The sequence below is a fragment of the Microcaecilia unicolor genome, chromosome 5 (assembly GCF_901765095.1).
Source record: "Microcaecilia unicolor chromosome 5, aMicUni1.1, whole genome shotgun sequence".
In the NCBI taxonomy this organism is placed as follows: domain Eukaryota; kingdom Metazoa; phylum Chordata; class Amphibia; order Gymnophiona; family Siphonopidae; genus Microcaecilia; species Microcaecilia unicolor.
Window position 1 is genome coordinate 230007063 of NC_044035.1, and position 27275 is coordinate 230034337.

The 27275-nt window shown below is 49.0% G+C and overlaps 1 protein-coding gene across 1 annotated transcript in view; it reads left to right on the top strand.

Moving 5' to 3' along the window:
* CCDC181 (coiled-coil domain containing 181) overlaps positions 1 to 27275 on the top strand; it is a 301144-nt gene that overhangs the window by 174839 nt on the left and 99030 nt on the right. The window contains exon 5 of the mRNA XM_030203843.1: positions 24775 to 24921. Coding sequence (XP_030059703.1) covers positions 24775 to 24921 — 147 coding nt within the window. The remainder of the gene's footprint in view (positions 1 to 24774; positions 24922 to 27275) is intronic.

Sequence of the window (27275 nt, forward strand, 5' to 3'; positions counted from 1 at the left end):
TTAGCACTTTCATATTTTGTTTTACCGAATATGAGTCTGGCTGCAGTATTCTGGGCTGTTTGAAGTTTCTTGATTATTTGCTCTTTGCAGCTGGCGTAGAGTGCGTTGCAGTAGTCTAGATGACTGAGCACCATTGATTGTACCAGGTTACGGAAAACAGTCCTTGGGAAGATAGGTCTTACTCTTTTTAATTTCCACATTGAGTGGAACATCTTCTTGGTTGTGTTTTTCGCGTGGCTCTCAAGTGTTAGGTGTCGATCGATGGTAACTCCAAGAATTTTTAGGGTATCTGAAATTGGAAGGTTCAGATTTGGTGTGTTAATGGCGGTAAATTTGTTCTTATTATGTTGAGAGGTAAGTATTAGGCATTGGGCTTTTTCTGCATTAAGTTTCAGCCGAAATGCATCCGCCCATGAATGCATGATATGAAGACTTTGGTTGATGTCGTTGGAAATCTCCTTTAGATCTTGTTTAAATGGGATGTAGATCGTTATGTCGTTGGCGTATATGTATCGGTTGAGGTTTTGGTTTGATAATAGTTTGGCCAAGGGTATCATCATTGAATAGAGTCGGTGAGAGGGGGGATCCCTGTGGGACTCCGCATTCAGGTATCCATGTGGCTGAGGTGGTCGAGTTAGATGTCACTTGGTATGATCGTGTGGTTAGGAATCCCTTGAACCAATTGAGAACGTTGCCTCCAATTTCGAAGTACTCAAGGATATGTAGTAGTATTCCATGATCAACCATATCGAAAGCGCTTGACATGTCAAATTGTAGAAGTAGTATGTTCTTTCCAGTTGCAATCATTTGTTTGAATTTGGTCATGAGAGTGACTAGTACTGTTTCAGTACTGTGGTTAGACCGAAATCCTGACTGGGAGTTGTGGAGTATTGAGAATTTATTTAAATAGTTTGTGAGTTGTTTGGTCACCAACCCTTCCATTAGCTTGGTTATTAAGGGTATGGATGCTACTGGCCTGTAGTTGGTTAGTTCACTGGCACTTTTCTTTGTGTCTTTGGGTATGGGGGTGAGTAGAATGTTTCCTTTCTCCTTTGTGAAGAGTCCATTTTGTAACATATAATTGAAGTGTTTTGTTATGTCTGTTATGAATTGTTGAGGAGCAGATGTCATAAGGTTGTTTGGACACATGTCTAGTTTGCAATGAGATTTGGCAAATCTTTTGAGCGTTTGGGAGATGGTATCCTCTGATAGTGTCTCGAAGTTGGTCCAGGTTCTGTCTGCTGGGTAAATGCCAGGGTCTGGGTCTAGACAGTCTAGGAGTTCAGCATAGTACTGACAGGTATCTTAAGTCGTAGTTGTACAATTTTCTCATTAAAGTATCTCGCAAGATCATCTGCTCCTGGTGTCGTGGTCCTGATGCCACTCTGAGGTAGGTGAGCTCTTGAGTTCTCCCGAGCTTGACTAGTCCCAGGAGATAACCGCGCCCCCGACTCTTCACCCGCGGCGACCGCCGTTCACCGAGGGTTGAGCCCTCAGCTGCTGGCGGCCAGCGGGACTGCTGGAACCACGGGGGACGGCTGGCCTAGCGGGAGGTGGACACAAGCACAGTCTAAGCAACAGCTGGCAAGACGACTAAGCTCCACGAGGAAAACACAGTCTAGGAAATGGCTAGCAGGACGGCTAGCTCCACGAGGAAAACACAGTCTTGGAAATGGCTAGCAGGACGGCTAGCTCCACGAGGAAACACACAGGCTTGGAAATGGCTAGCAGGGCGGCTAGCTCCACGAGGAAACACACAGGCTTGGAAATGGCTAGCAGGACGACTAGCTCCACGAGGAAACACACAGGCTTGGAAATGGCTAGCAGGACGGCTAGCCCCACGAGGAAACACACAGGCTTGGAAATGGCTAGCAGGACGGCTAGCTCCACGAGGAAACACACAGGCTTGGAAATGGCTAGCAGGACGGCTAGCTCCACGAGGAAAAACACAGGCTTGGAAATGGCTAGCAGGACGGCTAGCTCCACGAGGAAACACACAGGCTTGAAATGGCTAGCAGGACGGCTAGCTCCACGAGGAAACACACAGGCTTGAAATGGCTAGCAGGACAGCTAGCTGAGTGGCTTCAAACAAGGAAACGGAAGCACTGGATCCCCTCCGTGCTTCCGTTTAAATTCCCCGCTCGTCCTAGCAGTGGAACAGCTGGAGCCAATCCTCGCTGCCGGGGCCGGCAGCGGGGCCCTGATTGGTGCTCCCCTCCGCGGGGCGGAGTTCCTCCTAAGATGCGCCAATCCGGCGCGAGTGGGCGGTGCCTCCTCGCTGGTCCTGCTGCAGCGAGGAGGATGCCGACGCCGGCGCCGCCATTTTGGCCGGCGGATCTCCCTCTCCGAGGCCGGCGCTAACTCCCCGGGATCGCCGGCCTCGGAGCAAGTTGCAGCTGCTGCGATCCCCGTGGGAGCCCTTCCTCGCTGCCCCGTTCTCCTCGGGCGCTCCAACCACCTGTTCCGGCCCGTGGAGCCCCAGGTAAGGGCCCGGAACGGGACAGTATCCTCCCCGGAAGACCCCTTCCTCCGGGGCCCGGGTTTGGACGGATATCGGGCGTGGAAGGCCTTGACCAATTCGGGAGCATGAACATTAGCCGCGGATTCCCAGGAATTATCTTCGGGACCAAACGATTTCCATGCCAACAAATAATACAGTCTTCCCCACCGCCACTTGGAGTCAAGAATGTCTTCTACCTCGTATTCCGGTTCTGGAGACACCTGGAGATCCTTCTCCGGGACGGGAGGCGGGTGCCACCTGGACTCTCGAAACCTCTTGAGGAGCGAGATATGGAAGGCGTTATGCACTCGTAGGGTGGTGGGTAACCGTAAGCGATATGTTACAGGTCCAATCCGTTCTTGGATCGCAAAGGGTCCCGCGTATCTCTGTCCTAGTCTTCGGGAGGGTCCTGGGAGTCTTAGGTGTTTCGTGCTTAACCACACCTTTTGTCCAGGGTGGAGCACGGGAGCCGGCTGCCGGTGGCGATCTGCAAAGTGCTTGTCTTTAGCTGCGGCCTTCTCTAATTGTTCCCTAGCTATCCTCCAGACCTTCTGTAGGTCGGCTACTACTTGGTCCCCAGTTGGTGTCATGGTGGTAGTCGGGAATGGGCCTGGAAGCCGTGGATGTCGTCCATATACCAGGAAAAACGGGGACTGGCCTGAGGATGAGTGGTCACTTTGGTTATAGGCGAACTCGGCCCATGGAAGTAGTGAGACCCAATTATCTTGTCGTTGGTTGACAAAAGCTCTTAAGAAGCTTTTCAGGGTTTGGTTTACTCTTTCCACCATGCCGTTGGTCTGCGGATGGTACGCGGATGAGAAATGATTCTCCATCCCCAAGGCTTTGCATAACCCTCTCCAGAAACGAGAGGTAAACTGAGGCCCTCGATCACTAATGACTCGAATGGGCAGTCCATGTAGTCGAAAGATGTGGTGGACGAATGCTTGAGCTAGCGCTGCAGCTGTCGGAAGGTCTGTGAAGGGAACAAAGTGAGCCATCTTAGAGAATCGATCTATCACCACCCAGATCACAGTCTGACCCTGGGAACGAGGTAGATCGGTGATGAAATCCATGGATATCTCCGACCAAGGACTGGTCGGTATGGGTACCGGTTGTAGGTCTCCCACAGGGGGTCCTCCTACAGGCTTGGTTCGAGCACATACTGGGCACGAGGTAACAAACTGGAGGATGTCTCGTCTCATCTGAGGCCATCGATAGTGTCGCGCAATGAACCGGAGGGTCTTGTGGAACCCGAAATGTCCCGCGCACTTAGAGGCGTGTCCCCATTGCAGGACTCTCTTCCGATCGGCGGCCGCCACGAAGCTCTGGGCTGGGGCAAGCTCTCCGGTGGCGGTGCTGAGACAAGCGGGATCTAACATAGGCTGAGTCTCCTGAATGTCCTCGGGTATCTCAAAGGCCCGAGAGAGCGCATCTGCCGGAGTGTTCTGGGAGGCTGCTCGGAACACTAGTTGAAACTGGAATCGGGAAAAGAACAAGGACCATCGGGCCTGTCGGGGATTCAACCGCTGAGCCTCTTGAAGGTATAGGAGGTTTTTATGGTCCGTGATAACCGTGAACCGGTGCTCTGCTCCTTCCAGTAAATGCCTCCACTCTTGCAGTGCGAGTTTCAAGGCCAAGAGTTCCCTATCTCCAACTGTATAGTTTCGCTCGGCAGGAGAGAATTTGTGTGAAAAGAAGGAGCAAGGTTGCCGCCGACCCTCGGGGTTGATCTGAGAAATGACCGCCCCGGCCCCTAACGCGGAAGCGTCCACCTCTACCGTGAAGGGTTTCTCAGGATCGGGGGTTAGTAGAATAGGCGCGGATTCAAAAGCCTCTTTGATTTGCTGGAACGCTGCCTGCGCTTCTAGCGGCCAATCCCTCACCCTAGCGCCCTTATGGGTGAGCTCCGTCAACGGGATGGTCAACCGGGAATATTGTGGGACGAATTGCCGATAGTAGTTCGCGAAACCCAGGAAACGTTGTAAGGCCTTCAGACCCTTCGGTTGGGGCCACTCGCGAATGGCCCGGAGTTTGTCTGGCTCCATCTTTAGCCCCCCTGGAAGCAGTACATGCCCCAAAAATGGTAAGGATCGTTGATGGAAGGCGCATTTACTTAGCTTCGCGAACAGATGGGCTTGACGTAGGCGGTACAGCACCTCACGTACATGCCCCGGATGCTCCCTGGGGTCCTTAGAGTAAATTAGGATATCATCCAGATATACGATCACCGTGGAATTGAGCAAGTCTTCTAGTACACTATTGATGAGCCGTTGAAACACCGCAGGGGCATTACAAAGTCCAAATGGCATTACCCGATATTCAAAATGCCCCTCATGGGTATTGAAGGCCGTCTTCCATTCGTCCCCTGCCCGGACTCGTACTAGATTGTAAGCTCCCCGCAAATCCAACTTCGTGAAGATCTGAGCTCCTTGCAGTCTATCCAAGAGCTCGGGAATAAGTGGTAACGGGAATCGGTCCTTCACAGTGATGGCATTTAATCTCCGATAGTCTATACAGGGTCGCAAGGTCCCATCCTTCTTGGTGACAAAGAAAAACCCCGCCCCGGCTGGAGATGTAGACGGCTGGATGAACCCTTTCCGTAGATTCTCCTGGATATACTCTCGCATAGCCTTGGCCTCTCCTCGGGACAATTTGTACGGGCGGCCTCGGGGAGGAACCGTATCGGTCTTCAGAGTAATGGCACAGTCAAAAGGCCTGTGTGGGGGTAGTACTTCTGCCTCCTTGGAACTAAACACATCAGCAAAGTCTCTATAATCCATGGGCAGGGAACCCAGCTCCTCGGTTCGCTCCCCGGGCAAAGTATTTAAGGCCGGGCAGCTCCCACCCCGGTCCTTACAACAGGTCTCCTGACAGGATCTTCCCCAACCTTGAATCTTTCCCCCGGCCCAGTCGATCACCGGGTTGTGGCGGCGTAGCCATGGCAAGCCCAGGACTACCGGGTGGATGGTCCGGGGTAATACTAAAAACTCGGCCTCCTCCAAATGTCCCTCCCCTACCTGTAGGCCCAGCATAGGCGTAATCTCAGTGACCGGCTGGGGAAGTGTAGTGCCCTGGATGGAAGTTATCCGCAGGATAGGCCTGCGGGGAAGCGTGGGCCAGCCCACCTGCTGAAGCAGTTCAAGCCCAATAAAGTTGCCCCCAGATCCCGAGTCCACCAGAGCCCGAGTCTGGAGCGTGGTCTCCTGCCAGCGTAAGGTCACTGACAAGATAAGCAAGGTCTCAGGTAGGGGAGCAGCGTGCCCCAAGAACCCTCCCCTCAGGGTGTCTTGGGGAGCGCATTTCCCGACCGAAGGGAGCAATTCCGGAGGAAATGCCCAGCCTGCCCACAGTATAGACACAGTCCCTTAGACTGACGGAATTCTCGCTCGGCGGGGGTCAAACGTTGCCGACCCAACACCATGGGCTCCTCTCCGGGCTCCGTAGAGTCCCGGTTCACCTGACGGGGCGACGGTCCCTTGCTCGTCCTGGCGGAACTACGTCCCCACTTCTGCCGCTCCGCCCGGTCCCTGGCCCGCTCCCGGAATCGGGTGTCCACCCGGATACAGAGTGATATGAGGGCATCCAGAGACCCAGGGGTCTCCCGTCCCGCCAATTCATCCTTGATTCTCTCATGTAACCCCTCTCTGAAAATGGCCGTCAAGGACTCCGGGTCCCAGCGCAACTCGGCGGCTAAGGTACGAAACCGGATGGCATAGTCGGCCACTGTCCCTTCTCCTTGATGAATCCGAAGCAGCTCGGATGCCACGGAGGAGGGTCGTCCCGGAATATCAAACACCATCCGGAACCGGCGCTGAAATTCGCTATAATTCCCCAAAAGGGAATCGTGCTGTTCGTCCAGAGGGACCACCCAGTCCCGGGCCTTCTCCGTACACAGGCCCATGACGTAGCCTACCTTACTCTGATCCGAAGCGAAAGCCTCCGGTTGCATCCGGAAGGCTAGATTACACTGATGAAGGAACCCTCGACAACCCTCCGGGTTCCCATCGTATCGTGCTGGCTCAGGGAACCGAGGTCCCACGCGGAACCCTCCCATACGGGGAGCGGCTACGGCCTCTTGGGCCGTAGCCGCCTGGTTCTGTACCTGAAGCGTGGAGAGTTGGGAGCAAACGTTCTGGAGAGCCCCAGACAGGGCATTAAGCTGTTCCTGTTGCTGCTGGAGAACCTTGGCCAGGTCCCGGAGATCAGGTTGCGTCGGTGAGCTCATGGCTTCCGTTTTCTGTCGTGGTCCTGATGCCACTCTGAGGTAGGTGAGCTCTTGAGTTCTCCCGAGCTTGACTAGTCCCAGGAGATAACCGCGCCCCCGACTCTTCACCCGCGGCGACCGCCGTTCACCGAGGGTTGAGCCCTCAGCTGCTGGCGGCCAGCGGGACTGCTGGAACCACGGGGGACGGCTGGCCTAGCGGGAGGTGGACACAAGCACAGTCTAAGCAACAGCTGGCAAGACGACTAAGCTCCACGAGGAAAACACAGTCTAGGAAATGGCTAGCAGGACGGCTAGCTCCACGAGGAAAACACAGTCTTGGAAATGGCTAGCAGGACGGCTAGCTCCACGAGGAAACACACAGGCTTGGAAATGGCTAGCAGGGCGGCTAGCTCCACGAGGAAACACACAGGCTTGGAAATGGCTAGCAGGACGACTAGCTCCACGAGGAAACACACAGGCTTGGAAATGGCTAGCAGGACGGCTAGCTCCACGAGGAAACACACAGGCTTGGAAATGGCTAGCAGGACGGCTAGCTCCACGAGGAAACACACAGGCTTGGAAATGGCTAGCAGGACGGCTAGCTCCACGAGGAAACACACAGGCTTGGAAATGGCTAGCAGGACGGCTAGCTCCACGAGGAAACACACAGGCTTGAAATGGCTAGCAGGACGGCTAGCTCCACGAGGAAACACACAGGCTTGAAATGGCTAGCAGGACAGCTAGCTGAGTGGCTTCAAACAAGGAAACGGAAGCACTGGATCCCCTCCGTGCTTCCGTTTAAATTCCCCGCTCGTCCTAGCAGTGGAACAGCTGGAGCCAATCCTCGCTGCCGGGGCCGGCAGCGGGGCCCTGATTGGTGCTCCCCTCCGCGGGGCGGAGTTCCTCCTAAGATGCGCCAATCCGGCGCGAGTGGGCGGTGCCTCCTCGCTGGTCCTGCTGCAGCGAGGAGGATGCCGACGCCGGCGCCGCCATTTTGGCCGGCGGATCTCCCTCTCCGAGGCCGGCGCTAACTCCCCGGGATCGCCGGCCTCGGAGCAAGTTGCAGCTGCTGCGATCCCCGTGGGAGCCCTTCCTCGCTGCCCCGTTCTCCTCGGGCGCTCCAACCACCTGTTCCGGCCCGTGGAGCCCCAGGTAAGGGCCCGGAACGGGACACCTGGTGCGTCTTTGCTGTTGGTTGTGACTGGTGTAGTATCTAGTAGTTTATTCACGAGTTGGAAGAGTTTATGTGTGTCCTTGTAGTTTGGTCCAATTACAGTTTTGTAATATAATCTTTTAGTTTGTCTTATGGTATATTTGTATTTTCTTTGGAGTTGTTTCCAGGCGTTAAGTGTGGGGTCGTCTTTCTTTTTATTCCATGCACGTTCTAACCTTCTAACTTGTGTTTTAAGTTTTTTCAACTCTTCATTGAACCATGGTAATGAATTCTTTCTGTGTGAGGTTCTTGGTTTGGGTTGGAGCAATATTGTCTAATATGGATCTGCATCTGTCGTCCCATTCTAAGAGGAATTGTATTGTATCTGTTTTTATTGTCCATTCATTGTAGTAGATCTGTTGCCAGAATATTACCGGATCTATTTTCCCTCTCGTGGTATAGGTTTTTCGCTCTTGTTTATTCGGTGAGTCTTTCGTTCGCCATTGGAGGGAGATGTTTGCTTTATAGTGGTCGGACCACAGTGCGGGTGTCCATATTGTGTCTGTTAGTATGAGGTTTGAGTTGGGATCAAATTTGTGTGTGTCCTTTGATGTGAGTTGGCTGCGTGTTTATCCTGTGAAGATCCCATAGTTGTAGGAACTCTTCTCATTCTTGGGTGCTTGTTGAGTTGAGGTCTTCAAGGTGTAAGTTGATGTCTCCTATTATGATAAGATTTGAGGTAGAGACACAAGTGTTCCAGATAAAGTCCATGAAGTGTGTTTGGGAATCTTGCCAGTTGCCTGGCGGTCTGTAGAGCAGGACTGCGTTCAGGTGTTCTTGCAAGCTAGGGTGATTAATTCTTACCGAGGCGATTTCAAGTTGTGGCAGAATGGATTCGGCTGTGGTTGTGATGGGTGAACTTGGATATGTATATTATGGCTTTTCCTCCTCCTCTTTTTTTTGTTTTGGTCTAGACCTGTTTTTAGAATGAATAAGGCACAAAAGGGTGCTGTTATGATTGGGGTCAGAACCCCTCTCAAACTTACCTCTTTCCTGGGGGTCAGCTTCTTAGCTGGCTTCTGTTTCTTTTGTCTGTCCTTTCTGAGCTGGCTCTGTCTCTCTGTGCTGGCAGCTTCCAGCAGCATGGGGTTAATTGTTTCACTTTACTACAGCTGTGTGGGTGGACTGAGTTAGCTCTACCTCTCTTTGGGTGTACTGGCTTCAAGTGCTTCACGATGTTGCATTGGTGTGGGTTGGGCCTCTCTAGGTCAGTGTGCTTTTGCCTAGGTCTAGGGAGTGTGACATCATCAGGGAGGGCCTTGATAAGGAAGTGGTGTTGTTTCCTTCAGAGCCTTTGCAACGGTGGTGTTTGCTTTAGGTAGGGTGGTGCAGTGTGCACTTCTGACTTTGTGTCTAGTTTCCCTGCTTGCTTTTGCTAAGGTCCAGGTTAGTGTTAGTGCAGTGTGCACTGGTGTCTGTGTGTTTAGATTTCCTGCTTTTCCCTTATGGTTCCCCTGCTTTTCCCTCTTGGTTTTGGAAGCATTGCTGTGTGTAGGGCTTTGGAAGCTCTGTTACTGTTAGAAGTACTTCAGGGTTTGGTGTTGTTAGGAACACTACAGATTTTGCTGTTAGAAGTACTCCTGGTGTTTGTGCTATTGGGAGCATTGCAGTCTTTGCTGTTTGGGTTTTGGTGCTGTAGGAAGCACCTTGTTAGTTTGGTGTCTAGCTTGCCAGATTAGTGCTTAGGAAGCACCTTGTTAGTTTTGTGTCTCGCTTGCTAGGGTAGGGCTTAGGAAACTCCTTGTTAGTTTTGTATCTAGCTTGCTAGAGCAATGCTTAGGTAGCTTGTTAGTTTTGTGTTTAGCTTGTTAGTGTAGAGCTCTGCTTGTAGCTTGGTGCTTAGTAGCACCTGTGTTAGCTTTGTGTTTAGTTCCCTGCTCTTTTAGTTTAGGGCTTAGGAAGTCCCTTGTTGAGCAGGGCTTAGGAGCTCCTGTTTAGTATAGGGCATAGGAAGTCCTTTTGTAAGTATAGGCCTAGGAGTGCCCTGGTTAGTCCAGTTCCTTGGAGCACTGCTGTCTCTTCTGTTTCCAGTCCTGGTCCCTGTGTCATCCGGTAAGTCCTGCCGGCCACTCGAACCCAAGGGCTCAACCCTTGGTGGGGGTAGTGGCCAAGTGCAGGTGAAGCTGTACGGACCAGTCCAGTGTGCTCCAGTCCAGTGTGTTCCGGTCCGGTGTGTGTTCCAGTCCTATGTCCTCCAGTCCGGGGGATTGCAGTCCCGTGTTCCAGTCCTGTGTCCTCCAGTCCAGGGGATTCCAGTCCGTGTGTTCCGGCTCGCTGGGCGGTGCCTGCAGTCCCTGCCGGTGCCGGTGTGTTTGCCCAGTGTTGATTGGTGGGTTTTGCCTGCTGCTGTCGCTCCTCGTCAGCAGCCCAAGGGCTCACGTTTGCTCCAGAGCCCGGCCCCGCGGGCTCTGAACCTGAGAACCTGACAGATTGCAAAGGCCATGAGCTCGGCAAGAACCCCTGCCCAGCTGACCCAGCTGGGGTCCAGCTCCGTCGTTGTTCTTGATCCTTCTATGACTCTTCGTCAGTATCGTGGGAAACGTTTGTCGCATCCTGTTTTGAAGAAGACCCCTGAAGCGGCAGCTGAGAGAAAACGTGTCCGGTGGCTTGGAATCGCTGAAAACCCAGTTTCAGATATGGACCCTTTTATCACGCTCGCTGAATATCGCCGCAGCCTGGTCTTGAATCCAGCTTTGTGGGATACTCCTGAAGCTGTCGCTGAGAGGAGACGTCTTGGGAATTCCACGCTCTGGGCCCAGCAGGGATCCAGTCCCGTTCAAGCAGCGCGCCCAGACAAGCCTCTGAATCCAGTCCAAGCAGTGCGTCCAGCCAAGCTTCAGAGTCCAGTCCGAGGGACGCTTCTGACCGAGCCTTCGATGCCAGTTCAGGTGGCGCTTTCACTCAAGCCTCTGAGTCCAGTCCGAGGGATGCTTCTGAACGAGCCTCCTATCCCAGTTCAGGTGGCGCCTCCACGCAAGCCTTGGAGTCCAGTCCAAGGGACGCTGACCGAGCCGCCGATTCCAGTCCGAGTGGGGCGGTTAATCGAGTCTCCGAGTCCCATCCAAGCTGTGCTTCCAGGCAAGTCTCTGAGTCCAGTTCGAGTGGCGCTTCAAACCGAGCCTCCTTAGTACCAGGTTGGATCCCAGTTCCAACCCAATTTTTGATCTGGATCTGCTTATGACACTCCAGGATTACCGGGTTGCACTTTTGTCTGATCCAGCCTTGAAGGATACCCCTGAAGCTGCCGCAGAGAGAAAGCGTGTCTCCTGGCTTGGGTTTGAAGAAAACCCAGTTTCTGCTATTGAACCCTGTACCAAGCTGTTCTTTTACCGCTTCCAACTCCTATCGGATCCAGCCCTGCGGGATATTCCTGAGGCCCAAGCTGAAAGAAGGTGGCTTAATAGTCCCAGGCCAAGTGCCAGTCCCGGCCGAGCTGCTGAGTCCACACGGTGGGCTGAGTCTACACCGAGTGCTGAGGCCAGCCGTGATGCTGTGTCCACTCCGAGTTGCAGCCAAGATGCTGAGTCCGGATCGAGTTGCAGCAGTGGCAGCCAAGATGCTGAGTCTGGAGCGAGTTGCAGTTCCAGTCAAGATGCTGAGTCTGGATCGAGTTGCAGTCCCAGCCGGGATTTTGAGTCTACACCGAGTGCAGAGCCCAGCCGAGATGATGAGTCCACGATGAGTGCTGAGTCTGCACCGAGTGCAGAGCCCAGCCGAGATGACGAGTCCACTATGAGCGCTGAGTCTACACCGAGTGCAGAGCCCAGCCGAGATGACGAGTCCACGATGTGTGCTGAGTCTGCACCGATTGCAGAGTCCAGCCGAGATGCTGACTCAGAATAGAGTTGCAGCTCCGGTCAAGATGCTGAGTCCGGTGAGAGTTGCCGTCCGGTGAGAGTTGCCGTCCCGGTCAAGATGCTGAGTCCGGGTCAAGTTGCAGTCCTGGCCAAGATGCTGAGTCCGGGTCAAGTTGGAGTTCCAGTCCCAGGCAAGATGCTGAGTCCTGGTCAAGTTGCAGTTCTGGCCAAGATGCTGATTCCGGGTCAAGTTGGAGTTGCAGTCCAGGGCAAGATGCTGAGTCCGAGTCAAGTTGCAGTCCCGGCCAAGATGCTGAGTCCGGGTCAAGTTGGAGTTCCAGTTCCAGGCAAGATGCTGAGTCTGGGTCAAGTTGCAGTCCCGGTCAAGATGCTGAGTCCGGAGCGAGTTCCAGTGCCAGCCGAGATGCTGAGTCTACGTTGAGTACCGAATCCAGCCAAGAGGCTGAGTCCGAATTGAGTGGCAGTTCCGGCCAAGAGGCTGAGGCCGGATCAGGTTGCAGTCTCAGGCAAGATGCTGAGTCTACTCCAAGTTCCCATTTCAGCCAAGATGTTGACCTCCTTCTGAGTTCCAGCTCCAGCCAAGAGGCGAGGTCCAGTCCGAAGTCCAGTTCGAGTCCCTGTCCAGCTTCAGATTCCAGGATGGGTGTGGGCTCTAGCCCAGTTCCGGCTGCTACAGTGGAGTGCCAGGAGGTCAAGGAAGTCGTGGACTCCTTCAGGAGAGGGTTCCTATTGAATTGGACTCCACTTGTTGCATCCAAGACTCTGATCCTGCCTAGCAGCCGTCCTAAAGAGCCTTGTGGCGGCCAAAGCCAGCCTGGGTTCCTAGTTCCAGATGTACTTGTCACTTTCTGCCCAGCCGCCCAGATTTATGTTGTGAAACCCATTGGGAGATTTCATCACAGCTACCCGTGGAGACCTAAATTGTCTTTTGAGACCTGGAGCTCCCGTGGGGGACACGGGAGCCTTGAGGGGGAGGTGCTGTTATGATTGGGGTCAGAACCCCTCTCAAACTTACCTCTTTCCTGGGGGTCAGTTTCTTAGCTGGCTTCTGTTTCTTTTGTCTGTCCTTTCTGAGCTGGCTCTGTCTCTCTGTGCTGGCAGCTTCCAGCAGCATGGGGTTAATTGTTTCACTTTACTACAGCTGTGTGGGTGGACTGAGTTAGCTCTACCTCTCTTTGGGTGTACTGGCTTCAAGTGCTTCACGATGTTGCATTGGTGTGGGTTGGGCCTCTCTAGGTCAGTGTGCTTTTGCCTAGGTCTAGGGAGTGTGACATCATCAGGGAGGGCCTTGATAAGGAAGTGGTGTTGTTTCCTTCAGAGCCTTTGCAACGGTGGTGTTTGCTTTAGGTAGGGTGGTGCAGTGTGCACTTCTGACTTTGTGTCTAGTTTCCCTGCTTGCTTTTGCTAAGGTCCAGGTTAGTGTTAGTGCAGTGTGCACTGGTGTCTGTGTGTTTAGCTTTCCTGCTTTTCCCTTATGGTTCCCCTGCTTTTCCCTCTTGGTTTTGGAAGCATTGCTGTGTGTAGGGCTTTGGAAGCTCTGTTACTGTTAGAAGTACTTCAGGGTTTGGTGTTGTTAGGAACACTACAGATTTTGCTGTTAGAAGTACTCCTGGTGTTTGTGCTATTGGGAGCATTGCAGTCTTTGCTGTTTGGGTTTTGGTGCTGTAGGAAGCACCTTGTTAGTTTGGTGTCTAGCTTGCCAGATTAGTGCTTAGGAAGCACCTTGTTAGTTTTGTGTCTCGCTTGCTAGGTTAGGGCTTAGGAAGCACCTTGTTAGTTTTGTGTCTCGCTTGCTAGGGTAGGGCTTACGAAACTCCTTGTTAGTTTTGTATCTAGCTTGCTAGAGCAGTGCTTAGGTAGCTTGTTAGTTTTGTGTTTAGCTTTGTGTTTAGTTCCCTGCTCTTTTAGTTTAGGGCTTAGGAAGTCCCTTGTTGAGCAGGGCTTAGGAGCTCCTGTTTAGTATAGGGCTTAGGAAGTCCTTTTGTTAGTGTAGGCCTAGGAGTGCCCTGGTTAGTCCAGTTCCTTGGAGCACTGCTGTCTCTTCTGTTTCCAGTCCTGGTCCCTGTGTCATCCGGTATCCGGTAAGTCCTGCCGGCCACTCGAACCCAAGGGCTCAACCCTTGGTGGGGGTAGTGGCCAAGTGCAGGTGAAGCTGTACGGACCAGTCCAGTGTGCTCCAGTCCAGTGTGTGTTCCAGTCTGGTGCGCTCCAGTCCAGTGTGTTCCGGTCCGGTGTGTGTTCCAGTCCTATGTCCTCCAGTCCGGGGGATTGCAGTCCCGTGTTCCAGTCCTGTGTCCTCCAGTCCGGGGGATTCCAGTCCGTGTGTTCCGGCTCACAGGGCGGTGCCTGCAGTCCCTGCCAGTGCCGGTGTGTTTGCCCAGCGTTGATTGGTGGGTTTTGCCTGCTGCTGTCACTCCTCGTCAGCAGCCCAAGGGCTCACGTTTGCTCCAGTGCCCGGCCCCGCGGGCTCTGAACCTGAGAACCTGACAGATGCTCTAAATGATCACTGGAGGGATTCAGGGATGCACCTCTAACTCCCTCAGTGGTCACTGACCCCTTCCCACTCCCCAAATATGGAATTAAAAATATTACTTACCAACCTGTATGACAGCTTCAGATGTTATAGCCAGGTCTGTTAGAGCAGCACACATAGACCAAAGAGTAGGGTGGGTAGGCTCTTCCAAAGAATACATGGGAGATGCAATGATTCTGATGTGTGATTTTTTTCCATTGCCATCAGATCCTACTCCAGATTTACAGAAAGATATCACTTGTATCATTAACATTGCCTCCGAAGGAGGATTTCTGACCACCAAAGAATGTCAATTTCTATTCCTACCATCTATGTACTACCCAAGATCCACAAGGCCATCACGAAGCCACCAGGTAGACCGCATTTTTCTGCAGATGGCTCAGTCTTGGAACCATTATCCATTTTCTTACATTTTTTCCTCGGGATCCCATTGTACATCGAGATTCCGTTCACATGATTAACATGTTACAAGAATTTGATGGAGACTTCATAGACACATTTATGGTGACCCTCAACATAGACGCACTATATACCAATATCCTTCAACTAGAAGCTCTCCAAATCATCGAAGAAACCCTCAGAGGCCACACCACACGTAGGCGCATTCAAAATCAACTTATCCTTATTCTTGCCAGTCTTGCACTCACCAATAACTATTTTTGCTTCTATCATAATTATCAACAGGTTAAGGAAACCACCAAGGGGGGCCTCCATAGCACCAGATTTGGTCAACCAACAAGATCATCAATATCAAGAACACATGATTTTTTACAAAAAGTACATTGATGACACCTTTTTAGTTTGCACAGATGATTCTGTAATGCTAGATAGCTTCTTTAATTGGCTTAACACCAGGGATGACAACCCAAATTTCAAGATTCAGGATCATGCTACGGAGATCAACTTCCTTGATTTACTCATCAAGAAAGATGGATATCACTTCAGAACAACTTTATACAGGAAACCCACAAACTGTAATACCTTTCTTCATTTCACCAGCTACCATCACCACTCTGTCAGTTCTTACATCTTAAAATAATATGTTCTGACTTTGAAGATTTTACTACACAGTCCAGCATTATGGCACAAAGATTTGAAAGCAGGAGGTATCCAAAGAAGCACATCATGACTGCCTATGCAAGGGCCGTAACAGAGGACAGAAATACTTTACGCAAAACAAGAAGAGAAAAACCTATTCCAGATATCATTTGTACATTGAAATTCTCTCACCTAACAAGCCAGATTCAGTACTCCACCAGGCGCCATTGGCACATCCTGGAGAGCCACAACTGTTTCAAAGATAAGCATCTTGTTGCTTATTCCCAGGAGAGGAATCTCAATGAGATCCTTGTTCCTTCCATTCTCCCTGAATACTCACCTGAACACCCAGTGGATACTCCTTTAGGTTATTGCAAATATGAATCTTGCAGCATATGCCCACATCAGGGGCCTTGGCAGCCCAGGTCCCCCAATCTTGTCTCAGGTCCTCCCAGTACAATGCACAGCATAGGTGCTCAGTATACAACTTTGTTCGCCTGCTGCCTTCCCCTCTCTCTCCCCCCACCCTAAGCTTCCCAGCCAGCATACATAAGTTTTCCTTCTTTCCTTTGAGCTGCCACCATTGCCAGCCCACAATGATAATTACAAAGCACAGCAGCAGGGAATTGCAGCTCTCTGCAAGCTGTGGCTGCGTCCCTCCAGCCAGCACCACTTACTTTGAAACTATTGCATGCTGGTTGGGGGGGGGGGGGTAGGCTTTGGAGGAGGGAGAGAGACAGGAGCAATGCGGAGACAAGACCAGGAGCAATGTGGCAGGGGGGGCACAGAGAGAGATGAGAACAATGCGGGTGCAGGGAGAAAGACGGGAGAAGTGCCAGGAGGAGGAAGAGAGACGGGAGCGGGTTGGGGTAGGATGGGGCAAAGTAATAGAAGCACTGTTGGTAAGGGGCAGAGAGATAGGGGCAATACCAGGTGGGGGTAGAGACAGACAAGCGAGGCAATTCTGAATAATGTGGGAGAGAGAGATAAGGGATGGCTTGGGGAGAAAGAGACAGAGGCAAATGCAATACTGTATGGGAGGAGGAGGAGGAGTGAAAAAGACAGGACAATGCTGGGTGGGAGAAGAGAAAGGCACGGGCAGTGTTGAATGGTGAAGAGGGAAAGAGAACAGAATAGAAGATGGATTGGCGGGGGGAGAGGAACAGTAGAAAATGGATGAGACTTGAGGAGGAAGAAGGGAACAGTAGAAGATAGATGGGACTTGGGGGAGAAGGGGAACAGACTAAAAGATGGATTGGACTGGGGGTCGGAGAAAGAGGAACAGAGTAGAAGGGATGGGACTAGGAGGTGGGAGGCAAAGGGAAACTAAAAGATGAATGGCACTAGGGGTAGGGGAGAGAAGGGGAGAACTTGGGGGCAGGAGAACAGAGCACATGACTAGGACATGGGGTAGGAAAATAGAGCAGAAGACGACTGGGGCTTGATTTAGCAAGAGAGTGTTGAGCAGAGCAGGGGATTTTGGATGGGAGAGATGGAGTGGGAACTTTGAGGGGATAGTGAATACTTGGCAATTAGTAGGTATGAATGGGGGTATGTTGATAAGGTAGAAGAATGGGTGAGGGTGTGAAATGGGAGCTAAGAGAGAGGGGATGAAGTGTGGGAAAAAGTTGAGACAGTGTGAATGACCTAGAAGAATGGAGAAAGGGTGAGAGGCATTTAAAAGGGATAAGGGTACCAAGTGGGATATGAAATGAAGAGGATAGGTCTCTGAAGGGGGTGAGTGACGGCATAAATATGGCTAAAAAGATGGTGAAAGAGATGCAGTAGGAGATGAGGTACAGGGTAACAGAAGACTGGTCTTGGTGGCAAGAGAAGGAAGAAGAGACAGGGATGGAGCTGGGATGGGTGAGGGAATGAGAGGCAATGAAGGGTAGGTGAGGGCTGAGAGGGTAAGTACAGAGGATAGAATTGGGGGACTAAGGAGTGAGTGAAAGATGGGGAGGAGTAGGAGACTGGGAAAGGAGAGAGATACAGGGGCCGATGGGAGTGCTGGAGAAGGAAATGGGAAAAGCCAATAGATAAATGAGACATGAAAAGGAGGTAACTAGAGGTGAGAGAAAGGGAGAATGAGGGTAAAAGTTAAATAGGCAAATATAAACACAGAGAAGAGAAAAGTGGAAAAAACCCCATAAAAGATCAGAGCCAGACAGATATAGAGAAAGAGGACGAAGACAAAAGGAGAAAGAAGAATTGGAAAGGTAAACCTAGAAAAGAATTTAGGAGAAGACTGACAGAAAAGAGACTGGGACCAGCCCAATTAGAAAGTTAAACTGCCCAGATAACAAAAGGTTGATTAGGTAGGGAGGAAAAAAGGGATATTGGAGGATGTTGATCATGGGCTGAGTAACAAGATATGGGAAATGCAGGGTATGGGAGGAGTAAGAAAACAATGAGAATGCTGGACATTGGTTGGGGTGGGGACAGAAGGGGTATGCTGGGCATGAGAGGAGTAGGGTTATAGGGGGGATGCTGACATGGAAGGGGAGAGGGACATGGAGGAAAGCTGGATATAAGGGGGAGTTGGGTGACAGGAATAAGATGCTGGGTGGAGAGGGTGAGAGAAAGAGAGTGAAGATACTGGTCAGAGTAGTCAAAATAGAGAGAGGGCGCCGTACAGAAAGGAGAAAGAGAAAATGGGAATAATGAGAAGGCTGGGGTGAGGGAGATGAAAAGCTGTAGGTAGATGTTAAAAAAAAGATAAGACTGAAAACTGAATAGTAAGAATAAATGAAGTCTAAGCAGATAGAGAGGCAGAAAAATAAATGAAGGAAGGCTGAAAGGAAAAGATCAGTCAGAGATGGCTATAGGAGAGGAAATGAAGAAAACAGGAAGGGAGAGAAAAAGTGTCAGATGAACTGTAGATTTTATAATGAATGTTAAGAAAAGACAGAGGAAAGCAGAAGTGGAGACTGGACAAATATTAATTGGAAAAAAACAATACAACCAGACAACAAAGGTAGAAAGAATTTTATTCTTAATTCAGTGAATGGAAAATTTCAAATTTAAAGTAAATTCACACTGCTTTCTTTATAGTTTACAGAGTTCCATTTCTATTTCTCTTTTTCTAGTGTTGCACTGCCTGCAGAGTGTGGCTTCTTATAGTTTAAATTTAATTTTTGTCTATGTATTCATATTTTAACTTTGTGCTTACGTATTCTGTAACTAGCAAGGGTCTATTTGTGTTCAGTGCAGTAGCGTAGCTAGGTGGGGCGCAGGGGGAGGGGTCGCTCCACCAAACAGGTTTGTAGAAAAAATGGTGCCTATGCGCCTCTTGCCAATATTTTTATTCTGCCGTCTCCCAAGCGAGGCTCCAATCTTTTCCTGCCTCTTCTGCCCGCTCTCCCCATCCGCATGGTCTGGACACTTTTACTGTCCAAAGTGCCGTATTCCCTCCAGCACCGGCGATTCCCATAGTCAGCCTTCTGACAGTGCAGCGCTGCGTACGCCTTGTAGCGCTATAGAAATGCTAAATAGTAGTAGTAGTAGTAGCAGTGTGCGTCATCGGGGCCTCTCCTCAGGCGCGTCCCACCTACTCTGCAACTTCCTGTTTTCCGCAGAGGTGGACGAGCCTGAGGAGAGGCCCCGACGACGCACGCTGTCAGAAGGCTGACTATGGGAATCGCCGCCGGTGCTGGAGGGAGAACGGCGCTTTGGACAGTAAAAGTGACCAGACCACGCGGATGGGGAGAGCGGGCAGAAGAGAGAAAGATGCAAAACTTGGGAGGGGATGGAGAAGGGAGAAAGCGCTGCCCAACACCAGTGGAAGTGAACCTATCTAGTCCACTGTAAGCAAGGGGTAAGGAAGCCAATTTGTAATCTGTTTCCACTTTCCATCCCTCTCCTCCCCCACTCAAAACAAAGCAAGCAAACTTATGAGGTGCTGCATCCACCTTGTCATTCTTTAATGTTGCTCCATCTTAAAAGGTGGAGGAGAAAAGAAATAACAATTGACTATCACTAAAACAGCTTCAAAGATTATTGTAGCTGGTAGAAACTGCAATTATAAACTCTATAGTTTGTGCTTATTTTTTTTCACTGTTCTTATATATAGATGTCCAGATTTCAGTGAGGCTATCCTGTTTCCTGAAGGGTTCATCTTAACTGTAGTTGTAATCTGCCTTCGGAAGCCTGGTGTTATAAAGATGATGGAATATACTGAAATTAAATGGAAGTAGAATTAAACTCTCATTGGGGCACATCTTCATCTGTTTTGTAGACGTTTACCTTTTAGATACACAAAGGGATTATTCTGTTTTGAACATGTTTCAGGGGCAAGTAGTTTTATAAATCAAAAATAAATATTTTGTTTCATGCAGATCTCTTTTGTTTAAACATAAATGGGCTATAAGCCCCTAATTCAGTCCACTGGTTTTCTTATATTTTGTTCTTGTGATGACTTATATCATGCCAAAACTGAAAACTCTTATTTCTATCTGGTCGATAATAAAAGGAACACTATCTGCCCTAAAAAGTTGTTTTGTAGCTCTACATGAGCAATTGTAATATTGAATAAATAAGTGTATGTTTGTGCCCCTAGTCATGCATCTTACATTTATATAATCCTTTCAAGAAATCCAGTTAACTGTTTAACATTAGTGGAACATAGCTACAGAGGCATGGTATGGTTGCATTTTTAATATGGTAATACTAGGGCCCAGCTAAGAAACAGGTTATTTTGAGTTAGTCTTCACTGGACCAAACTTGCTTTCCTCTTGCCGTCACTATCCAGCAGGATAGACAATGTCTTAAAATGTGGAGGATAAAGGATTTTTTTTTTTAACAATAAAGAGTGACAACTTGGATGCAGCAGCTCATAGTTTTGCTTGCTTTGTTTTGAGAGTACAGCAATGACAGCTGCGTGGGGAAGGGGAAAGTGAGATTGGCCTAATTGGTTTAAACATTTTGATGTCACTTGGCCTTCTGTCTATTAAACCTCCTTGGAGCTGCCAGAGGATGGACCGTGGGAGCAGGCCAGGGAGATATGTGGCCCCAAGGAGGATGGGGAGCGCTGAAAGAGACGGGGAAGAAGGTTAACATGGGGAGAGCGAAGGGTAAACGCTGGACAGGGAGGGAAAAGGACACAGAGTCAATACTGGACAGGGAGAGGAGAGGGACATTGGAACACAAAGAGGCAGTGCTGGAAAATTAAGAAATGGGGACACAGGGCACTACTGAAAAGGGGGGGAAGATAGGGGCTCTACTGAAAAGGAGGGGGTGTCAGGCCCTGTAGTAACAAGATGTGAGCCCTTGTGCCAAACAGCGTTCGGCGGCCGAACAATCCTGGTCTTACCTGAGGAAGCAGGGCAGGAACCCCAGCGGAAGTCCGGGCTGAACTCAGGAAAGGGAGTGGCCAAAGACACAGTCCAGTTCCAGGCAAAGGTTCAAGACAGGCAGCAAGCAAAAGACTCAGTCCGGTTCCAGGCAAAGGTTCAAGGCAGGCAAAAGGCAAAGTCCAGGTCCAAGCAAAGGTTCAAAGGCAGGCGGCAGGCAAAAGGCAAAGTCCAGGTCCAAGCAAAGGTTCAAAGGCAGGTGGCACGCAAAAGGCAAAGGCCAGATCCAAGCAAAGGTTCAAAGGCAGGCGGCAAGCAAAAGTCAAAGTCCAGGCCAAGGTCAAAACAGGTCAAGCAGAAAGGTAGCAGAGACAGACTCCACGAAGCATAGGCCACTCTAACAAAGAAGAAGCCGAAGCACTGGAGTGAGAAACAGACTCCCCTTAAGTACCTCTCTCATCCTAAACAAGAGGAATCAGCTGGTCAGGGAATCTCCTGGTAGGCTCACAATACAAGGAGGTGGAGTCATGCCGCCGAGGACCAATCCAGCGTCAGGAGGCGGAGCAAGAGTTTCCGGGCCCCGCGCCTGGAAGAGGAGAGCCAGTCCACCCCTGGAGCGCCGGCCATCTTGACACCGCCGGTGCTCCACACTACAGGAGCGGGGATGAGCCAGAGCGGAGCGTGGCAGCAGCAGCAGACCCGAGGGGAATCGGAGCAGCGGCGCTGCCATCATGGCCGACGCTCCCCCCCGTGACGGCAGAGGCAAGGAGCGAGCATGGGGAGAAGCCAGCAAGGCATGCCACGGGTAAGGGGCGCGACAGGGGGATAGGGACACAGAGGGGAACTACTGAGAAGGGGAGGAGGAGATAGGGACAAAGAGTGGAAACTGTGAGCCCTCCAAAACTCACCAGAAACCCACTGTACCCACATATAGGTACCCCTTCACTTTTAAGGGCTATTGTAGTTGTGTACAGTTAGGGATAGTGGGTTTGGGGGGGGGGGGGGCTCAGCAGACAAGATAAGGGAGCAGCGGTGAGATGTGTACCTGGGAGCATTCATTTGAAAACCACCGCAGTGCCCCCTAGGATGCCCCATTGCTATCCTGTGATGTCTTTGTGGCCAGTCTACTAAAGAATGCTGGCTCCTCCTACATCCCAATGGCTTGATTTTGTGTGTTTCTCACTTGGACATTTTTTTTTTTTTCGAAAATGGACCAAAAAGATAAACGTGCAGAGGACAAAAAATGTCTAGCAAATAGCCATTTAAAAAAAAAAAAAGATAGACGTTTTGCTGTTTTGAAAATGTCTATATTCCCCACTTGAATTTTGGATGTTTTGACTTTGAGGTCATATCGAAAATGCCCCTCCATTTCTCCCAGCAAAGTAATATTCACTTACCCAGTGAGGCTTCCTGCTTTCTCAGAATTTCCTCTGGAAAAAAAAAAAGGAGTACAGTACACTCATGCCTCCAGCCAATTCCTACACATTTCGGAGGTAGGGTCTAATGGGATGCTGCTGCTGAATGGTTCTTATGAGGAAGGCCTGCCCCATTGAGGAGGGAGTGCCCTTTTCACCCTTCATGGCTTGGCATAGACTTGAATGGCATAATGGAAAATTCAGGCTTGCTGATTTATATAGCTCAGAGTTCCTCAACCTGAGACTGTTTTATAACTTCAGATGCTTTAAACAGTATAAATAATAAAATGAAATTTAAATAAAATAATTGAAAGCAAGTAACATTTCAATATGGTTTTTGAGTCTTGGCTTACTGCAAAAAATGCCTCTTGGGCTGACGGTGGTTAAATATGTCTGTCAAGCTTTGTGTACTTTTTTCAAACAATGTATGATGGTATTTAGATAATTACTTTGGGCATAGTTATCAACATGGGCATTTTACCACTAACTCATGCTATCTTAGCACAGGTCCCGTTTTACTCAATGAGACCTATGTGCACTTTTATTAAAGATAAGGTTTGCAGATATTGACGTTTATCACATAAAGTAACATGCAGTAACTACAAAATCTGTGTGATAAAACTTCAGGGGGCCCTGCATCTGCCCTGAATTTAGCACACAGTTAATGCACAGCCTGAGCTGATAGTATATAGATCATCCGCACCATCTTTGCAGCCATGAATTGTGGTGGCTCTGCGTTTTAGGGATACCTGCACCACACGTACCCAATCTCCCCTCCGCCAAAGTCATATTGTCACATCTCTCTTCCTGATGTTGGATTTCCCCCCCCCCCCCCCCCCAACAAACCCAAAAATCCAATACACCCTGGATCAAACCCTGTTCCTTCCCCCAATAAACCTGGTACCCCTACGATTAAGGCTTGGTTTCCCCCCCCCCCCCCAACACAAGACCCTGCCTGCCAACTCCAAAGCCTGCCTCCCAACACTGAAACCATTCCTCCCCTGTGCCCTACCCTCCCTCCAGTCCCAGGCCCTAACGGGGGCAACATAGGTGGTCAATTGGGACCCGGGTGGCAGTGTTCCCCCTCTGCTGCCACTCATATAGGCACCAGGATTCAAAATGTTGCCAGTTTACCCTAGCAGTAGTTTTGCAGTACTTCTAGGGGTCATTGGCACCATTTTGAGTCTCGACACCAAACCAGGTGGCAGCAGAAGGGGAACGCTGCTGCATAGGACTCACTTGTCCACCACTTCTGCCCCCAGTATGTCCTGGGGAGTGGAGGTGGAGAGAGTACTGGGGGGCATGGTTTCAGTGTCAGGAGGCAGGATATGGAATCAGCAGGTGGAGTCTTGTGCACAGAGCATCAGGCCTTGATTGGGGGGGAGGTGACAAGTTTGTCAAGAAGGATCCAACATCGGGGAGGGTGATGTGACATTGAAAGGAATGGGATTGGGAAGCCAGGGAATGTGCCAGCCTGTCACTTGACTTTTGACAGCAGTGCTACTGGACTATCAGTATTGAACCTGAACTTACCGCATCCTTGAGGTGGTGGTAAGTTTGGCTGCACTATTGGAAGTCAGGACAGCTAGCACATTGTAAAGACCCAAGCGGTAGGTGTCAAGCAGGCCACATCTCCTCCAGCCCCTGTCATGCCCAGACTTGGTCCTTTCCCGCATAAGGCAGTTATTGTAGCATATTTAGTGTAAATGCCCCTGTTTTAGCACAGTACACACTACTGCAGGCCTGCGCTACTGTCTAACCTGCTGATGACACCATATTAGCTGCTTAACGCAGCTTAGTAAAAACGTTACAAATAACTGACATTAACAGTAAAATACACTTAAGAGTAGCCCACTTGATAATTCTCCCCAACACTAATGTTTTTTTGTGTAATTTAAGGACGTAGTTAATACATTTAATTTTACTGTTAGCCCCAGTTATTAGTAACTAGGTATCATTGCATAAAATGGGACCTATGGTAAAATAGCACATCTTAATGGTAGCCACATTGATAACTTCCCCCTTAGACAGCAAGAGGTCAATATTCAAAAGACTTGAGTAACTCTGGAAGTTACACGGAAAAAATCAATGTTTTGAAAATTCCCTCTCAATCGACCAAGTAAATTTTTGGCCACACAAAACATATTCAAAACTTGTCAAATAAATCAATAAATAAGAAAGTGGCACTTGAAGGTTTCTGGGGCTGTGGTTTTAGTAGATAACTTTAACATTGCCTACCACGTTGAATATTGACCCCTAAAAGTTAAATTTTCAAATGAAAACAAGGGTTAGGCAACAGAATTACTGAAGCCACCTAAGCAGATTTTCATCTGTCAAAAGAGAAAATGTGTACTCTTAGCTGCAATACAAAATACATTATGGGGAGGAGTTGGCATAACTGGGGAGAAAACTATGCACATACATTGAAGTTTTGTTGTTTTATTTTTTAAGTATATATATATATATATGTATATATATATATATAGCCAACCTGTGTATTCTTTATCCTCAGACTTAAAAGTATATTTCTTAACCATATAACAACCTGATATTCAAATACAAATTATGCGAGTAGTTTGTATTAGAATGTCAGATTGATTTATGAGGGCTAAAAATACACACCTGCTTTTGTTGTTAGGTGTTTTATTGAAAATTTACCCCTAAATTATTGCTACATTAATCCATATTGTGAGCATGGAAAAAATAGAATAGTTTATTCCTGTGGGCAAGATTTTGGTTAACCCTTTAGGATTCTTTACAAGGAAGAAGAATGTAAAAGATATCAAGAAGAACAAAAGAAAAAGGAGAACCAGATGGCATTCAGAGCTTGGCTGCAGAAGAAAAAAGAACAGTTGCTTGAACAAAAACGAATTCAGCAGGCTAAAGAGCTGGAAGAAATGAACAACAGTGTAAGTGAATCTAGATTTCATAGTATCAAGCATCCTGGAACTACTGTTATTCAAGAAGATAAAAATCAAGGGTAAATTGGTTTATCAGAAGAGATCAGGTACTCTCAGGGCAATAGAAACACTTTATTAGACCCTAGGCAGACATGCTAACACTCCCCCCCCCCCCCCCCCCCCAAGTCATATTCACTTCCCCTGGCTCCCTCCCCACCCCTAATCTTCATTCATGGTCTTGCCCCCATATTTCACCTCTCCAGAAGTAGCAGAGAAAAGTGCAAAGCCTATTGTAGCTGCAGGTGTGGCAGCAGTTATAGTTTATGAATGATCATTGGGACTAGGCAAATATTATGCTTCGAATGGAGTGGCTTAATGATTACAGTTAAAGATCTGCTAAGTTACCCAGTCCCAGGAGGAAGGTTTTACACCAGTCTTTCATTTCAACCCTATCCTGGTGCATTATTAGGTGATTTGAATGGGTAGAATCAGGGACTACAATTAGCACACTGAATTGACATCTAAGTTCAAAAACAGGACTGGCTAAAAATTCTACCTTCTGAAGTTCAGTAACTTAGCAGCTCTGGAGCAGTGGGCTCAGAACCAGGGAAGCTGAGCCAGTGATTTTCATCCTCTATTGCCTCCGGTACAGACCAGAGATGTCAAGAGTGGACTGCTCTCAGCCTGCAACTGACCTCTCAAATTTCCCCATTCCTCTTATTTATGTATTCATGTGTAAAACTTTATATACCCTTTCCTTGGTATTCCATTTGAGATGGTTTACAGGCAAATAAAAACAGAGGGGTTGTTATTCATCTGGTGACAGTCAGCGTTTTGCTGACCACTACCAGTTTTATTCCCAGTTATTCAATGCCAGGCCATGTCTGGGCACCAGAATTGAATATCCTGTTCTATAGGCTGGCTAACATAAATAGCCAGTTTTGTGTTCAGATGTTAGTGCTGATATTCAGTTAAGTGCTGCTGAATATCAGCGAATATCCCTGCACAAGTGATTTAATCAGCCAAGAGCAGGTTATCGACCACAGAGAGACCATTCAAACTAGATACAAAATATAAATTACCTTTCCTCTTCCCATACCACTCATACAACATTTCTACCCCTTCTCAACATCAACACTTGCAGCCCAGCCCCTTCTTCCTGTATTTAGAACAGCCTTCCCATTGGCTAGATTTTACCATAGTCTCTGCAGTAGAAGCTGGGAGGATTAGAGAGCTTCAGAAAGCTAAACTAGGAAAAATATCCAAACACTTTAGCCATCCTTCTGGTTTTCAGGCAATGAATGTATAAATCTGTAGAAACCTGGGGGAAAAAACCCTGAGTGTTAGCAATCTAGTCTGTTGAGTCTTGAGCACATCTGGCAGGGCCCCCCTGAGCTTTGGGCCCTAGGCATTTGCCTAGTTTGCCTATGCCTTAATCTGTCTCTGGCAAGCTCTTAAGGGTCACTCAAGCCAGCTGTAGGCTATTTAGAATGGCAGTGGCCAGCAGCCTTCCTGGTGGCTGAATCTTCACAGGGAGGCAGAATTACGAGAGCTAGAGCTGCATCAGAAGCAAGGTTGGTGCTTCTCTGGACTCCTGGCCACAGTGCAGCATACATCCCTGGCTTTCCCCACTGGAAGTAGGAACACATATAAATGGCCTCATATAGAATACTGACTAGCGGTACTTTACTAAACTTGATAACTCACCTCACCAAAATAAGGTTGAGGTGGGTAACAGATTCTAAAAAATATACAACAATCAGTTACAAAAACAATGCCCGTTTCACTTAAAGGCTGAATTAAAGAACCATATTTTCAAATTATTTTTTAACATGGAATAAGATTGAAATTGGCACAATGCAAATGTTTATTGAATTCCACAATTTAGGCCCCATCATTCCAAAGGCACGTATGGTAATTGACTACAATCTTATCCCACTTTGGGATCCACAAAAAAACTTTTTGGGAGGAACAAAGCTCTCTTTCTGGTTCATAGAAGTTCAAAAACAATAGTCCATCTAACCACAAATCTATGAAGACCAAACAGATTAACTTGAATTGTATCCGGTATTCTACCAGTATCCAATGCAATTCCTTTAACAGAGGACTGACATAGCCAGAGTCTTATGTGGCAAATTAACCTTAAGAAAGAAGTACTAACCACTGAAGAAATCTCATTTTTAAAGATCAGCTCATTATCTAACCACATTCCCAAATTCTACAGGTTTCTCACTTGAATACTACTACTTATCATTTCTATAGCGCTATTAGACGTACGCAGCGCTGTACACTTGAACATGAGACAGTCCCTGCTCGACAGCTTACAATCTAATGAAGCCAATTCAGTTGTACATGGAACCTGA